At 44.6% G+C, this 17,172-nt stretch overlaps 2 protein-coding genes across 7 annotated transcripts in view; both read right to left on the reverse strand.

The window, feature by feature from the left end:
- The window catches only part of CIITA (class II major histocompatibility complex transactivator), a 1,021,617-nt gene that overhangs the window by 548,700 nt on the left and 455,745 nt on the right, over positions 1–17,172 (reverse strand). The window lies entirely within an intron of this gene.
- The window catches only part of LOC310664329 (multidrug resistance-associated protein 1-like), a 76,579-nt gene that overhangs the window by 42,569 nt on the left and 16,838 nt on the right, over positions 1–17,172 (reverse strand). For all 5 annotated transcript variants that reach the window (XM_083413330.1, XM_083413329.1, XM_083413328.1 and 2 more), the window contains exons 2-6: positions 9,960–10,136; positions 9,330–9,455; positions 8,086–8,223; positions 6,741–6,866; positions 655–716 (exon numbers count right to left, since the gene is read on the reverse strand). In XM_083413330.1, coding sequence (XP_083269456.1) covers positions 655–716; positions 6,741–6,866; positions 8,086–8,223; positions 9,330–9,455; positions 9,960–10,136 — 629 coding nt within the window. The remainder of the gene's footprint in view (positions 1–654; positions 717–6,740; positions 6,867–8,085; positions 8,224–9,329; positions 9,456–9,959; positions 10,137–17,172) is intronic.

The following is a 17,172-nucleotide window of genomic DNA, read 5'->3' on the forward strand; positions in this document are numbered from 1 at the left end:
TAACCGGAGGTGAACGCAACTAGAGTTACCCTGTATTTGTTTTAATGCTGCTTTTTAATAATAATATATTGCATATTGCTTTGGGCAACGTCCAGTGGCAAAACCACTTACAGAGAACTGCAAGTATATATAATCAGTATTTCTGGAGCAGAAACATGGGACTAATAAGCCACAAGGTGCACAAGCGCAGCTCATATGAAATGAAAAACATAGGTGAATGCCTTAGACCACCAGTAGATGGGTGCTGGACTACAATTCCCATCATCCCAGATCACTGGCCCTCGTGGCTGAAGCTGATGGGAGTGGTCAAGGACATCCCCATCCCTGCCTTAGATAAGAAAAGAGGAAGGAAGGAAGGAAAACAGAGAGAGAATGAAATAGAAAGAGAGAAAGAAAACAGCCAGCCCACTGTGTTTGAGAATTTCAATGCTTCACCCCTCAAATATGCTGTTATTCATATGGTCATTGGTTTATTTCACTTGGAATTCTTGATACACAACCGTTTTTGTTTCTCACTTCTTTCTAAGGAGGAGCCAGCACCCAATATGACTTATATGTCAAACTGCCAAGGATAACAGAGCCTCGAGCAAACCTTAAACAGGCATAGGGAAAGTAGGTTAATGGAGCTCAGATGTGAACCATTTGTCCTCTTACCCAGTGATCCACCAGAATGTGATCCTGGACAGAAAAGAAGCGCTGGATTCCGGGCAGGGATTCTAAGGAATGAAAAATATTCAACCTGTTACAAATCAGATTTTATATTTCTGCTTTTCTGCAGAATGTAACATCCAAGTGCTTTTTTTAAAATCCTAACAAAGCTTGCCACACCTAGTTTCTCATTTCCATCCCGAATTTTAGTCGTATTATACACACTGACTTGCACACAAACATTAAGGGTTCCCATTTAACATTATGAATTCAGTTCAATAATGCATGCCAAATTAAAACCAAGCACGTAGATGGCGCGTCTCACAAAACCCTAGCGTGTGTTTGTATATAATACATGAGAAACATTTTCAAACGGAGCTCTCTAACAGCAAGAGGGAGAAGTACCATATTGGAGGGGGGAGGGGAGGTTTTATCATGCTGAAACCCCAAATTGGAGCCACTAGCTAATTCTCAGCTGCAAGGCCTCTGCAATTAGACTCTAAGTTTTAAACAACATGTTTGAGAACACAGGAAGCTGCCTCGGAGCACCTCCTTTGCCTGTACCATGTCCCAAGGCTGACCCTGACATCTCCAGCTAAAGGCCCCCAATCGAAATCCTGGATGATGCTAGTATTATTTATGCCGACAGGTAAGACTCCTGCAGGATTTCACGAATGTTAGAAGAATGCTGGAATGAAGTTCTATGGTTTTAGCAGAAATGTTATAAAGAATTAAGCAAAAACTGATTGTTAATGGGCCAAAGTGGAAAATTTAAGGTTAGATTGTGTTAAGATAAATTATAGAACAAAAAATTGAGAAAGATGGAAAGGATTTGCTGAAATAGCTAATTGAATTAAGAATACAAAAAAGGGAGGTGTGAGGAGGTCGATGAAGCAAGTAAATGAAAGGTAAAGATATGGAAATATTGGATGTGTTTTTAAATGTTTTTGTTTTTCTTGTTGTTTCGCTGTATTGTTTTTTGTTTTTCTTTTTATTTTTGATGTATTGTAAGGTATTGTTTTCTTCTGTTAATTTTTTTAAAATTATTGTTTCTTTCTTTTTTTCTCTCTGTAACTATTAAACCTCTAATAAATATTATTTTTTTAAAAAAGACTCCTGCAGGATTTCGGGCAGGGGCCTTTAGCTGGAGAGGCCAGAGGCCGAACTTGAGATCTTCTGCATGCAATGCAGCTGGCTCTGTCTCTGAGCTATACTGCCCTTCACTCAAATCCTCCTGCCACAAACCGAAAAATATTCCGGTCAATTGGAATCAGTGCTGCTTGGCTCCGAAAGCACCTTAGCACACATATGGCAAGGACGTCAGCGGTTTTATTAGAGCTATCAGGAAAAACTCTCCCTTCCCCAGCCAAACCCGCAGCCAAACTAGAAAATATTCGGCGTCTCAGTCCCTCCCAGCAGATTAAAGGCCCAGCCAATTATACAACATTAAGTCAGGGTTACAAAAAGGGCAGTCTCCCGGGTGGTGAGACATCGCTCAGTCCCTCACTTCCATTCTAGCTCAACGCCCAACCGCAGAGCTGAAAAGCAGCCGCCAACTTCAACAAAGAGTACACTGCCAAGGAGGAGAGCCCATAGCACCAGCTCTGGTTGGCGCTCCCTTCCTGGAGTGGTGAGCACAAAAGCCCACGGTGGCACTGCTCAAGTTCCTTTCCCTGGGAATGAGAAAGCTTATACTTTCTGTTCTGCAAAATCTGTCTACTCATATGCCCCAAACAAATGAAATACCATGAAAATCCCTGAAACGAGAAGTAATCGACTAGAAATATTATCTTATAGAAATGGACTAAATAATAAAAATCAAAGAGTTTAAGGAAAAAATTAGAAAAACTTAAAACTGAACAAAGCCTTAACGGGATGCTGGCTACAAACCTCATTCCACTGAACTATTCAGTTTCCTCAGAAGGAAACAAAAAAATCATAAACCTTAAATGACCAAAACTCAAAGAAAGGGGGTAGAACTCCCAAAAATTCTGAAGTATTATAATCCTAGCTTGACCTAGGTGAAGCAAAGGTCATTTAAGGTTTATGATTTTTCTATTTCCTTCTGAGGAAACTGAATAATTCAGTGAAACGAGGTTTGTAGCCAGCATCCCGTTAAGGCTTTGTTCAATTTTAGGTTTTTCTCATTTTTTCCCTTAAACTTTTTGATTTTTATTATTTAGTCCATTTCCATAAAATAATATTTCTAATCGATTATTTCTCGTTATTTCACGGTATTTCATTTCTCGGTTCCGTGACTGTCTTTTTTCTACTGCTGTCTACTGTACTTATATGCCAGCTTTTGCCAACCCGCCGTTCTCTAGCCCTGGCTGGCTTTTGCCACCAGGCAGCTTCCACCAACACCCCAATCCCAGCCACCATGAACCTGTCTCGGCCTCTTGGCTTCACAACTACCTCACTTGGCCTGTTCTTATCACCACCACCACCTGCAGGAATTCGGCTGGGTCCGGGAAAGGGAAGAGGGCTGCTTTGGCCACACAGAGCCAAGCCGAGCGGGAACTCGCTGCTCCTGGCCCAGCGACACAACACATTATAAAGTTATTTCTCCGGGCTGGAGACAAGGCACCCTCTGTCCTTGCTTTCCGTTGAACAGACCAGAGTGTCCCTAACTTATCAAACAGCCGCTGGAGCCCCAACTGCCCTATTAATCATCTGCGTCTGGAAGCCTGTTTACATATGGCAGGGCTTGCGAGGTCAAAAACAACACATTGAGGCATGGTGGTCCCCACCCTCTGGTGAAGGCGGAAAGCAGCAGCTAAAAAAACAAAAGCCAATATTCTCTTACGTATCATCTCAGACGGATGAAACCAGGCACAAGTTATGCTTTGATTTAAAAGCAAAGGGAAACAGCAGCCGCTACCACCCACCCGACCATGATTATTATTTCCAAAGGAATGCCAAGGGGGCGGCGTAAGGATCTCCCCGATTCCTCTCCTAACTTTGGCGCAGCTGGCACAACCACCTCTTGGTTACCGAGAGCGTTGTTGTGAAGTATAGGAGCCAAGCACTTCCCGCATTATCGAAATTCCTTCGTGTGCTCAAGTTTTCCATGGAAGCACACCATACGGACAACTCCCAAAAATAATAGAAAGCAGATCTGCATGGAAACCCTTCTGAACTACCAGAACAGCCAGTGGCCATTGATGAATATGGCTTAAAGGCAGTGAGATTCTCAGTTCTGGATCTGGGGAAAGGATGAACAGGCACAACGCGAAGGGAAGACTGGGCCGCCTGCTCGCCAGCCCCACCAGCATTTTGCTATCTATCAAAACTAAGCTACTTGCAAGAGCCAGAGAGCAAGATTTTATCTGCCCCAGAGATCAAAAGAGGCAGAGAATAGGCTGAAGACAAATATTTATGTTGGCAGAAGTCAGTGGCAACAGGTCAAACACGATGAAGGGCTTTGACTGCTCTTTCTGACTGATTGCATTCCTCTTAGGAAGAAATGCACCCCCTTTGAAATGAATCAATTCACGGCAAAACAGTCGCTGTAACCAAAAAGACCCGAGTTCAGGTTCCAAGCAAATTCTGCCTTTGGATTATGTTACCATTCATTAGAGTCTTCATTAAGATATATTACTCAAACAATATAACTCTAAATGGGCAGCAGCAGCAGCAGGTACCATAATCTCTTCAGGTTTGCAACCACTCGGGTGAGGTAACTCTCTACTCACAAACAGGGAACTGAAAGCAAGTCCCTAGAGTGGGTAAGATTTGAATACAGGTCTCTCCTTCTGGAGAACATTTCTAACTTAGAAGTGATATCCAGTTTTTAACCAGAATAACTGCTAACTTGTTCTGTTTACCTGTTAAGAGTATTGTTTGCCATAGTTTCCATTTAGGAAGTGTGTTCTACCGCAGTGTGCAATCAGCCAACAGCGCTACAGGGACAAGACTACCGTAAGAATTTGCACCCATTACAGGGGTTCTTCAAGCACTACTACATCAAGTGGTGGTTGGGCGTAACAAAAACAAGACCAAAGGAATCTTGGGCTCACATATTCTGCTCTTCCTTAGCACCCCGAGATTAGCAACTTCTCAAACCTGGTTTCATAGTTTACTAATTGAAAGAACTGGGAAAGTATAAATTGCTACCGAACCAGGAAGTCATCGATCAGTGGCTGGGTTGGGCAATCATTCCAGGGTATCCTGGCTTAATTTCTCCTAATTCGTTAACCTGCTGACATTAATCCACAGTTCCCCTTTTTCAAATATAACAGGGAACTCTGGCTTAATAAAAGCCAGGATCATAGAACCATAGAATTGTAGAGTTGGAAGGGATCTCAAAGATCCTCTAGTCCAGCCTTTCTCAACCTGTGGGTCCCCAGATGTTGTTGAACTACAACTCCCATCACCCGTAGCTAGCAAGGCCAGAGCTGAGGGATGATGGGAGTTGTAGTCCAACAACATCTGGGGACCCACAGGTCGAGAACCGCTGCGTCTAGTCCAACCCCCTGCAATGCAGGAATGTGCAGCTGTCCCGTATGGGGATTGAACCTCCAACCTTGACGTTATGTGCACCACGCTCTAACCAACTGAGCTACCCAGTGACAGTGTGCTGAAACCAGCATGCAGCGGGAAGGAGATTCATTGTCTGAACTGAGCCACTGTGTGCAAGGGAGGAGGAGTGTATGCAAGCCAAAGGTTTGTTCTCGTGTGTGTCTGAATGCCCCTGCTGGCTGCAGCTCAGAGCATCTGTTTTGCATGCTGAAGGTGCCAGCTTCAACCCTCATCTCCTGTAGGGCTGGTAAATAATTCCTTCCTGAAACCCTAAAGAGCTGCTGCTGCTGCCAGTCAGTGTAGAGAATTCTGAGCTAGATGGACCAATGGGCCTGACTTGGTATAGATCAGATTCTTATAGGTGGTCTGCAAGTAACTTTTATTCAAAGTACAGTTGTACCTTGGAAGTCTAACAGGATCTGTTCCGGAAGTCCGTTCAACTTCCAAAATGTTCGCAAACCAAAGCGCTGCTTCTGATAGGCTGCGGAAAGCTCCTGCAGCCAATCAGAAGCAGTGGAAGCCCCGTCGGATGTTTGGCTTCCAAAAATAGTTTGCAAACTGCAACGGTCACTTCCAGGTTTGTGGCGTTCAGGAGCCAATACGTTTGGGAACTAAGCTGTTCAAAAACCAAGGTACGACTGTATACCTGCTGAAATTAATGACTGTGACTAAGTTAGGTATGTAGATTTTAGCTAGTCTACAATCGGGAAAAGTAAGCTGAATAGCGATGACTGCTCCTCTTTTTCCAGTTTTATCCCTCCGCTTGGTCCCAGCTCAAACTCGGAACCAGCTCACCTGTACACTAAAATCAGTATCATGGTCTGGCTAAGCAAATACATAAACCACCAGAGGCCATTTAAGTCCACAAGGTACATCACCATCTAAAAATAAGAACTCGCAACTATGGACCTAATTAAGAGCTAAATCACAACTGTCAAGCCGGGGAAATGGTGCTAATCCCACGAAACAGAAAGAAGGCCTGTGCACAAACGAGATAGCAGAAATGACCCCTTTCCAGTTCATGAGCCTCTTTGCAGAGATTTTTGAACAACAGCTTAGGATACACAGACACACAAGTTTCCACACTGCAGTATTTATAGGACCAGAAAAATAGGAAGAAAATGACCTTTAAGAAACAAAACCACCACCAACAATTCGGCCAATAAACTTGCTTCTTTCTGGAAACTCTAAGAAGAGAGTTCCAGAATTCTTATTTTAAGAATTTGTTTGCATATAACATGGTCAAACAAAATTATTAGAAGAAAACTGGTAAGAACATTGGCAGGGTTACTGTAATAACCTGCAGTTTTAGAGGAGTATATATTTAAAGTGGATGAATAAATGAGCAAATTAAGTTAATTTGGATATGCAGAATGTATTAAAAAATACATTTAAGGAACCGCAGAAAAAAAAGGGGAAGGAAGACAAGTTTTCAAATGTTAAAATGAGTATAAAATTACTGAAATGTATAAAATTGAAAATCAATCAATCACAAAATTATTAGAAGCAACCTACTTAAGCAAATTCCCAGGCATCCCTCAGAGAGGCACCTCCCAAGGCAAATTACTTACAGGGTCATGAACTGTTTCCGAAAACAAAGGCGGCCTCTCAGGAAAACAGGATAATATCAGCTGGATTAGCACCAAAGTGAAATAGATGTAGAATGTAATATAACGAAAAACATCGACTTCAGAACCCTAGAAGAAGACATTGAATGCTGTGGTTAGCGGACTGACAGAAACCAGCAAACTAACGTGCGTCGTAGAGAAAGGAGATGGAGACAACTCTCTCATCGATACTTGGGCGCATCAGACAAAATTGATCAGCAGGAAATTCAGGGCAGAGATAAAGAAGGGCGTCTCCACACAGGGTGTAACTAATTTATGGAATATGGTACGCCGTAAAACGTGCTGACTGCCACAGTTTTAGAAGGCTTTGAAGGGGGTTAGAGAAGTCCAATGAGGAGGAAGAGAAGGGGATTCCAATGGCTATTATTCCATGACAATCTATAGCATGGGTAGGCAAACTAAGGCCCAGGGGCCGGATCTGGACCAATTGCCTTCTAAATCCGGCCCACGGACGGTCTGGGAATCAGCGTGTTTTGACATGAGTAGAATGTGCCCTTTTATTTAAAATGCATCTCTGGGTTATTTGTGGGGCACAAGAATTCATTCTTCCCCCCACAAAATATAGTCCGGCCCCCAACAAGGCCTGAGGGACAGTGGACCGGCCCCCTGCTGAAAAAGCTTGCTGACCCCTGATCTCTAGACTCGCCATATTCGGAGGCAGCTCTGCACACATCTGAGAACGAACCATTTCCTCAAGGGTTGTTTTGTTTTTCATTATTTACTTGTTTTTATCCTGCGTTTTATTCTGTGAACCACCCTGAGAGCTTATGATGAGGGGTGGCATAGAAATAATAATAATAATAATAATAATGTAAAAAAGCTGTAGCAAATGGAAGTGTTTGCGTTTTACAGCATGCTAGAATGTGCATGCGCATGCACGCACTAGTTAACACATCTTAAAAAAAAAAAAACGCAGAAAATTCTCTGCATAATGATCAGGAGAAAGAACAAAACATTTCCCCAGCTCTTTCAACAGCCGCTGCCCACAGCTTTGGTCGGGGGGGGGGGTGTATCTCTAAACTGCACTTCCAAGGAGGCTGCAGGGTCTTTTTGATAGTCCCTTGACAAGCTCATCCAAGCTTTGATTTGAGTTTCAAACAAAAAGGAAAAAAGGAAAGCGAGCACACTTTAGTGGCCTTTAGCGCTTCGGAATGAGGTTTAATGGGTCATTAACTCACTTGTGTGGCTGCGCAGAGATTGCCAAGAATCCCGAGTTAAATCATTAAACAAGCAACTGATTCCCTTCCCGATTCCAAAGAGTCATCTGTGCTTAGCGGAGGCTGCTTACCGTACTCGAGGCGTGCATAATTTTGGATCTAAAAGTTACGGTGGCGCACAGGAGCGCAATAAGCCAGAAGAGCAACATGACTCCTGAAGACTGGGCTCCTTTCATCCTCTCGTACTGTATCAAAAATGTGGCAAGCAGCTGTGGAGATATCAAAGGGCAGGAGATTACTGTTCCATCAGAACGATGATGGCAAAGCAAAACGAGAACAAGGCCACAAATCCTCCCCTTGGACACAGCTCAGTTGGTTAGAGTATGGGGCTGATAATGTCAAGGTTGCAGGTTCGATCCCCATATGGGACAGTCATATATTCTTGCATTGCAAGGGATTGGACTAGATAATTCTCAGGGTACCTTCCAACTTTATGATATTTATTGATCCACAGTTGTACCTTGGTTTTCAAACAGCTTAGTTCCCGAATGTTTCGGCTCTCGAACGCTGCAAACCTGGAAGTGACTGTTCTGGTTTGCAAACTATTTTTGGAAGCTGAATGTCCGACGTGGCTTCCACGTCTTCCGATTGGCCACAGGAGCTTCCTGCAGCCAACCAGAAGCCCGCTTTGGTTTCCGAATGTTTTGGAAGTCAAATGGACTTCCGGAACAGATTCCGTTTGACTTCCAAGGTATGACTGTATTTTTTTTTTAGACATAGTTTTTATTGATTTTCACAGGTTTTAAAAATTTACTTATATTTCAACATATGTTTTTCTTAAAATTTTGACTTCCTGCTCTTACTTCCGTGATGTTCTTATTTCCACCTTATACCTACTGCTTTATATGACAAACTTTAATCTAATACAATTATCCTCTATTTCACTTATCATTGTTTTCATTCTGCGCATGTGATTCGAACCCTGCTGGTGTTTTCATTTGACTATAACAGTATTTCAAATAGTCTGAAAAGGGTCTCCACTCTTCCATAAACAGTTGGTCACTTTTATCACTGTAGATTTCGCCATTTCCGCTGTAGTCCATTAGATTCCCCATTTCCGCATAGTCCATTAACTTTTGAAGCCATTCCTCCTTGGTTCTCTGATCAGGCGTTGTGCAGGAATCCGATCTGGTGAGGCTGCACCAAGGCAGCAACAAGCTACTGCCGGGATTTGCAATCAGGACACAAGCATAATGAGGTTTCCTACAAGTGGAAACGGCTCGTTTTAGCTGTCCCCATTGTCCTTGGTTACGAACAAAACAAGTTCCGCTGCTAAAATGAAGCTGCAGAAGAATAAAACATCATTTTCACTCACCATTGTTATGCCCAAAATCGTAGGGCTGACTAAAAAAACAGGAGCTCGTAAAATGTTGTGACTTCTTTCCCAGAAAGAGTAGAAAAGGTCTGCCCAGCAGACTATCCACAATAAGAGGCCCAAGGCCTGAAACAGGAAAAAAATAGATTGTTTTCAGATAAATAGTCCTCATGAAACAAAGCATTAGGAGAACAGGGTCTCTTAGCAGCATTTTGTATGGAGCTGCTTTGGACTGGGCTGGTAGAACAACTGATTCTGAAGACTTTAGCTTTCATATATATCATGCAGACCCTCCAAGTGTCCCTATTTTCCAGGGGCTTAAGAGAAGCCACCCCAGTTTCTGATTTGATCCTGGAATGTCCTGCTTTTCCTTAGGATGTCCCTATTTTCATTGGAGAAATGTTGGAGGGTATGAAGTTATCCAACACCCGCCCCCCCCAAGCCATCTGAAAGTATTCCTGTATAGGGAAGTTTTTAAAAATTTTAACATTTTATTCTGTTTTTATATATGTTTGAAGCTGCCCAGTGTGGCTGCGGCAACCCAGTAAGATGTGTGGGGTATAAATAGTAAAATTATCATTATGGAATGGGACGTCCCTATTTTCATCGGAGCCTGCATGCGCCACTTACTGTTTTGGCTTTGTTGAGATGCGACATTTGGATGTATCCCCTGTCATGGCGCTGGAGGTACACGAAGTAGATTGGGAAGCAAGCCCAGAGGTAAATGCAAGGGATCCAGATGAGGACGGTTTTCTGAAAGCACTTGGTGAAGTCTGGGTTCTCGGTGTACCATGTTAAATTCCAGTCCTGAGAAAAGAAGGGAAAGGGTTAGCACGCTGTAGAGTTTGCTCAGCATCTCCAGGCGCGGCTATGAATGTTCCCTGCCTGAAACCCTGGAGAGCTGCTGCCAGCCGGTGCAGACAATACTAAGCTACATGGGCCTGTGGTTTGCCTCTGCATAAGACAGTTCCCTCTGTTCGCGCTTCTTGCAGGCCACCTGGAGAGCCTTCAAATCAAAAGGCAGGACAGAATCATAGACTTGGAAGGGAGCGTGAGGGTCATCTGGTCCACCCCCCTGCAATGCAGGAATCTTTTGCCCAATGTGGGACTCGAACCCACGACCCTGAGATTAAGAGTCTCACACTCTACCAACTGAGCTATCTCAGGAATGCCATTTGGACAAAAGTTTTATGGATCGATCAATCAATCGCCGCCAAATGAACAACAACAGTGATACAAATCAGTAGCATTATTCTCTTGTGGTGACGTTGAAAGGTCAATGGAAGTAAATACATTGAGGATTGGGTCCTGCTGATAAGCAATGCTACTTGGTGGGGTACGTATGCCTTTAACGGCAGAAGGGCAAAGAGGAAGCCCAAAAAGCAGTGAAGATTTTCTTTCCAGCATGGAAATGCGAGGAAGTGAGAGAGCTGCACCCACTGAATACCTTCCTTGTAGGTGATAAAGGTAAAAAAGATGCTGTCAGGAGAAGGCAAATCTCCTTGTCAGCAGATATATTTATGTACCGTATTTTTCGCTCTATAAGACGCACCAGACCACAAGGCGCACCTAGTTTTTGGAGGAGGAAAACAAGAAAAAAAATATTCTGAATCTCAGAAGCCAGAACAGCAAGAAGGATCGCTGCGCAGTGAAAGCAGCAATCCCTCTTGCTGTTCTGGCTTCTGGGATAGCTGCGCAGCCTGCATTCGCCTCATAAGACGCACACACATTTCCCCTTCCTTTTTAGGAGGGAAAAAGTGAGTCTTATAGAGCAAAAAATACGGTAATTAAGTTAGCATTGGCATGCTTCCTCCCTGTCTGAAACCCCAGAGAGCCACTGCCTGTCAGTGTAGAGAGAAGCTCAATGCACCCATGAGCTCTTACAAGCCAGCTTCCGGTGTTTCTTTTCAATCGCCTTTCTATTTCAATTGGAGGGGGTTCTTACTTCCTTGCCTGGGCCTTTGCTGGAGACATGGGACTACATTTCCTTGCAAGTGGGTGGCTGTGTGTTTCTGGGGAGGTGTCTACTGCTCTTCTGTTGTTCTATTTAAGCTTGCTCTGGCTCTATTGATACTTGAAACTATATCTGCATTTCATGTGCTGCTTATACCTTCACTGCTACTGCCACACACTGCTAGCTGTGTCTGCTACGGCTTTTGCTTCTATCGACTGACAAATTTATATTGCTTACTGTTTACTGATACGGCTGTACCAATGCTTATCTATTTGCTGTTTGCAGCTTTGTACTGCCTGCAATACTCTTGTCAACAAATAACAGGAGATAATCTAGAGAATAGATTTTACTGAGATGCTGCAACTTTACTCAGGACTGATGCTATCACTGCTGCTCGGGGAAACAGAGGAAGAATTTGGAAGCGAGATTTGTTTTCCGTTTCTGAAAGCCACTTTTTAACTCTCGGGTTTCTGGCGTAACAGGCAAGGAGCATCAAGGCGAAGTTACTGAGACCAGACACAGTCTTTGGGCAAGAAAACTTTTAAGGGAGGCTCCTCTGCTCGCTTCCTGTTCCTCTGTCTCATTAGCCTGAGGCCAGACAAACTGGGTGCAACAGGGTCACCTGCTGTATTGTTGTGCCAAGCCATTTGCTTGGTGGTTTTCCTGTCTGTCTGGTTCATGCCAACTCAGAAACATTATGCTCCTCCAGTCGTGTGCAAGTCAAGTCTCCAAACACTGACCTAAAAGTTCACTGCTCCACTCATAAAGTGAGTTATTTTGCCGCTTAAAAACAGCAACAACAATCAACAACACAAGTGGGCTTAAAGGCCCATCTAGCTCAGTACAGTCAACACTGACTGGCAGCATCTCACCAGGGTTTCAGGCAGCAATCTCTCCCAGCCCTGCGTTGGGTTGCCAGGAAACAAAACCTGTGTCGTTCTGCATACAAAGCAGGTGCTCTGTTGTTGATCTACAGCCGTTCTCAAAAAAAAAAAACCACACGAAACACCGAGTTTTGCAAAGCTTTCCTACTAGGTACAGTGGTACCCCGCAAGACGAATGCCTCGCAAGACGGAAAACCCGCTAGACGAAAGGGTTTTCCGTTTTTCGATGCACTTCGCAGGACGAATTTCTCTATGGGCTTGCTTCGCAAGACGAAAATGTCTTGCGAGTCTTGAGGTTTTTTCCGCTCCCCACCCCCTTTTTCTAAGCCGCTAAACCGCTAATAGCCTTTTAGCAGCTAATCCGCTAATCCCTTAAGCCTTTAATAGCCGCTAAACCGCTAATAGCGCTAATCCGCTAATAGGGTTGCTTCGCAAGACGAAAAAACTGCTAGACGAAGAGACTCGCAGAACGAATTAATTTCGTCTTGCGAGGCACCACTGTAATCTACAGAGCGATAAATGGCAATTCACACCATTTCCCTGGCTGCCTCGCCTCAAAAGGCATATTTGTAAGAGTTGGGAAAAGTTCGGAGAAGGGCAACAGGGGATGGAGCGGCTCCCTTACAAGGAATGGTTGCAGATGTGAATGAGAGGAGACGCGATAGAGGTGGATTAAATTGTACGTGGCATAGAACAGCAGCAGACAGAAAGAAAGTTTCCCTCCTCCTCTCTCATAGCGCTAGAACTCGGGGACATGCAATGAAGCTGAACGCTGGGTGATTTGAGACGGATAAAAGAAAATACTTCTTTAGGCAGTGCATAAACTATGGAGTTCTCACATGCAGGAGGCAGTGAGGGCCCCCAATTTGGACGACTTGTAAAAGAGCACTGGACAAACATGAGGAGCAGCTATGATGGCGATGCTCTGCCCCCAAACCTGGAAACAATATGCTTCTGAACACCCCTTGCTGGAAACCACAGGAGGGGAACAGTGTTCTTGTGTCCGGGTCCATAAGCATCTGTGTAGCCACGATGACTACTGTAGCAGGAAACACCCCCCCCCCCCATCATTCAGTTTGTACAAACTTCACACACACTCACACACTACATACGCTACACTTCTGTTATAAATTCATAGAAAATCAACCATACATCAGATTTGCACTGTTCCACTTTTATTTTACTCCATGAAGGAAGGACTACAAAATGGGGAAGGTTTGATACAGGCCACCATAATCCCTTGAGCATAGCAGCACATCCACAGGAGCCCTGCCCAGTTGCTATGCCAACCCTGATGGTCCCAGACAGAAGACAATCAAAAATCGTAAAGAACTTGCATATGGGAGTGGATTCAGCATGATCAGATCTTCCCTCAGAGGGCAGGAAACTGCGACTACCTTTTGTCTTCAGAAAATGACTCATGAGGGGGGGGAAAGAGGGGAACCAGCCAGGTGACAGGACACTTAGGTTACCACCACAACTCCTCCCTCAACCCCTCCTTTCTGTAATGTATGCATGATGTTTCTGGGGGTGGGCTTGACCTAGAGAATGGGAATTTCAAAAGTTTTTATAAGGTCTTGCACACCATTTTTCTGTGTCTTTCCTCTCTCCTGTGAGTGAGGGGAACACCCTGCTGCAACAGTACAATAAAGGCCAAGCCTACAGGCTGCTGATTTGCTCCAATTTACTCTGGTTGGTATCTTTACTTTTTGTCCAAGGGAGCCCTCGGATTTTTCTGGTAACACTACCCAGATGTGGGAACAGATGGGCCATTGGCCTGATTCAGCAGACACTTATTATGTTCTTATGGATGTGTGTACCTGGATGCCAAAGCTTAGACCAGCCTTCCCTAACCTGTTCCCTTCAGATGTTTGGGCCCAACACCCATTCTCCCTAGCCAATAAATGGTCAGGGTTGCAGGGAATTGTAATCTCAACACATCCCGAGGTCACCAAATTGGGGAAAGGTGGTGTTGGTGTATTCCATGGGGAAAACCACCCTGCATCTTCAAAAGTAAAAGGTAAAACAAAAAAAGGGTAAAGGACCCCTGGATGGTTAAGTCCACTCAAAGGCAACTATGGGGTTGCAGCGCTCATCTCGCTTTCAGGCTGAGGGAGCCGGCGTTTGCCCACAGCTTTCCGGGTCATGTGGCCAGCAGGACTAAACCGCTTCTGGTGCAACAGGACACTGTGACAGAAGCCAGAGCACATGAAAACGCCGTTTACCTTCCCACTGCAGTGGTACCTATTCATCTACTTGCAATGGCTTTCGAACTGCTAGGTTGGCAGGAGCTGGGACAGAGGAAAGGGAGCTCACCCCATCACGGGGATTCAAACCACCAATCTTCTGATCAGCAAGCCCAAGAGGCTCAGTGGGTTAGACCACAGTGCCACCCGCGTCCCATCTTCAAATGTACACTGGCGTCTTCAAAAGCACACCTAGAAGCCGCGTCAGAGTGCTAATCAAATTGGCAGTAACGGATATTATCAAGATTCTAGCCAACTCAGTTCAGCAACCCTGTAATAATACAATTGCTTCCTACCCTGCAAGATTTCACCTGTAAGCAGCTCTGCTCTCTATGAAGCCTATCAAATTCTATGCTGTAGGTCCTTCCAGCATTGCAAGAGGCTACAAGGAATTTCACAGCACAAGCCTGATTTCAGCAAGGGGAGGACGACCAGCAAAAAAAGGGCCTTCCAGATCGCACCCGCTGAGTTTTTGGCGCTTGTCATGACACAGCATCCGATTACTTCACAGCAATGCCAGAAATGCCCTAACGAGATTAGCTTAGCTCTCCCGGTAGCCCCTCCAAAACCCTGTGAGAGAGATTTGCTGGCTATTTTTAATTATGAGCAGAGCGTGGGCAAAGGGAAAGCTATTTTAATGGAAAAAACAAAAGATTAAAAAGCTCCCACCCAATTGAGCAGCAAGCCAACCGTAACTGAAGGAGGGATGGTGAGAACAGAGAAAGTACCTTCCAAAGGAAATGGGAAGTTGGATCAAAATTCAACAGAGATTTATTCATTTATTTATTAAATCTGTACACTACCCTTCATCTAAAGAGCAAAGGTCAGTTCACAACACACACTCTTGTTTTTCATGGAGACACCTTCTGAGGCTTCTATAAACCAGGGTAAAGAAGGTACACGAAACTGAATGAAAAAAGACAAGGATTCTGGACATGGTGTCTGTGTCTGCAGTGTGGAATGGTCTCCTGTCCCGTCCCATGCATGGAATTTGGTGCCCAAAGATGGGGATAGAGATGTACTGGCACAAGGCAAGGGATTCAGTGCCCAATGCAACTTCTTGTCCTTTACTCATGGCTGTCCATATCTATTTGATTTTTTTTATTGTATGCAATCCCAGGATTGAGCACAAAGAAAACAATGTCTGAAAAATTAAAAATTAAAATCAGGCCAAAGGACAGCACAGGTGGTGGCAATTCATCAATTCCAGGTGGTCCAAACAAAATCAGCCACCCTAAAAAGCCTGGGTGAAGAGGCACAGATTCTGCAAGTTCCCATCACTTCAGCCCACCTAGCTCCCCTATTCTCCTGCTCTCTGTTTAGAAATTCCAAATTCTTGGGGAACCTGAGGAGAAGAGTATATAAATGACGCAAAATAACAGTGTGCTATTTCAGCACCGTTACAAAACACACACAACTCCTCTAAAACAATTTCATAATTTCGTAGCACATCTAGCAAAAGGCATTTAAGGATCACCTCTCTGCAATGAGGACAGAGTTTATTCTTCTCGGAAATCAGGGCTGATATCTCCACCTTTTCAGAGACTCATGCAGCCTGGTAGATTTCATAATCTCTATACAAACACACAGGTTTTGGGTGACAGCTTTGCTTTTGGTTTAAGTGGAGAGTTGTAGTTCAGTCATCGGACAAGGAGTACAAAGTACCTTGCGGCTTTTGTTAAGTCTGCACTCCATGGTGGGTGCTGCGCTCACAAGCCTTCCAGCCTGATCCCAAGAACGCATACACTGAAATAAATCCCATCGTGTTCAACAGGACTTAAAAGCGTGTATAGAATTTCACTCCCCTAACCGCATGTCTTTTGCAGCGAAGGCTTCTTGGCTATTGCTATCCCACGCCTACAGCATTCCTTGCAGGATTTGTGATGCAACACACAGCTTACGTTACAGAGCATATCAACACTTAGCTTTAAGGTTCTGTTGTGTACCAATTTCACCCTCTTGCCATCAAGCTCCCGGCCCCTTGCCCTGTTGGGAAAAGGAAATCCTGGTCTGAACAAAAACTCCAGAGATCAAGTAGAGAATAAAACAAGTTTGTCCAGCCAAGTTCAACTCAGATTCACTGAAGTCAACAGATCTAAGTTAGCCATGTTCATCGGGTCCACTGAGTAGGACTAAGATAGGATAAAAGGTAAAGGTACCCCTGCCCGTACGGGCCAGTCTTGACAGACTCTAGGGTTGTGCGCCCATCTCACTCAAGAGGCCGGGGGCCAGCGCTGTCCGGAGACACTTCTGGGTCACGTGGCCAGCGTGACATCGCTGCTCTGGCGAGCCAGAGCCGCACACGGAAACGCCATTTACCTTCCCGCTAGTAAGCGGTCCCTATTTATCTACTTGCACCCGGGAGTGCTTTCGAACTGCTAGGTTGGCAGGCGCTGGGACCGAACAACGGGAGCGCACCCCGCCGCGGGGATTCGAACCGCCGACCTTTCGATCGGCAAGCCCTAGGCGCTGAGGCTTTTACCCACACGCGTCCCTTAAGATAGGATACAACCCATTAAAAATAATAACTTTATACCCCAGCCTGTCACCCAGAAACCTGCTTAGAATTCATCCACAGGGAGATTAAGCCCAGAATGTGAGCTCCCTTCTCACAGAATAAGCACGCCCCAGCTTACGTGATTGCAGCAATTATATAAAAGGGGAGGGGAAAACCAAAGACTTTGTTAAATGAGGAAGCGGGGGAAGATTTTTAAAGACAGGAATGCTCAGAGCTAAAAGAAGGAAAATGCAGGACAAAT

The sequence above is a fragment of the Podarcis tiliguerta genome, assembly GCF_965153285.1.
Source record: "Podarcis tiliguerta genome assembly, chromosome: 14".
NCBI classification, from domain to species: Eukaryota; Metazoa; Chordata; class Lepidosauria; order Squamata; family Lacertidae; genus Podarcis; species Podarcis tiliguerta.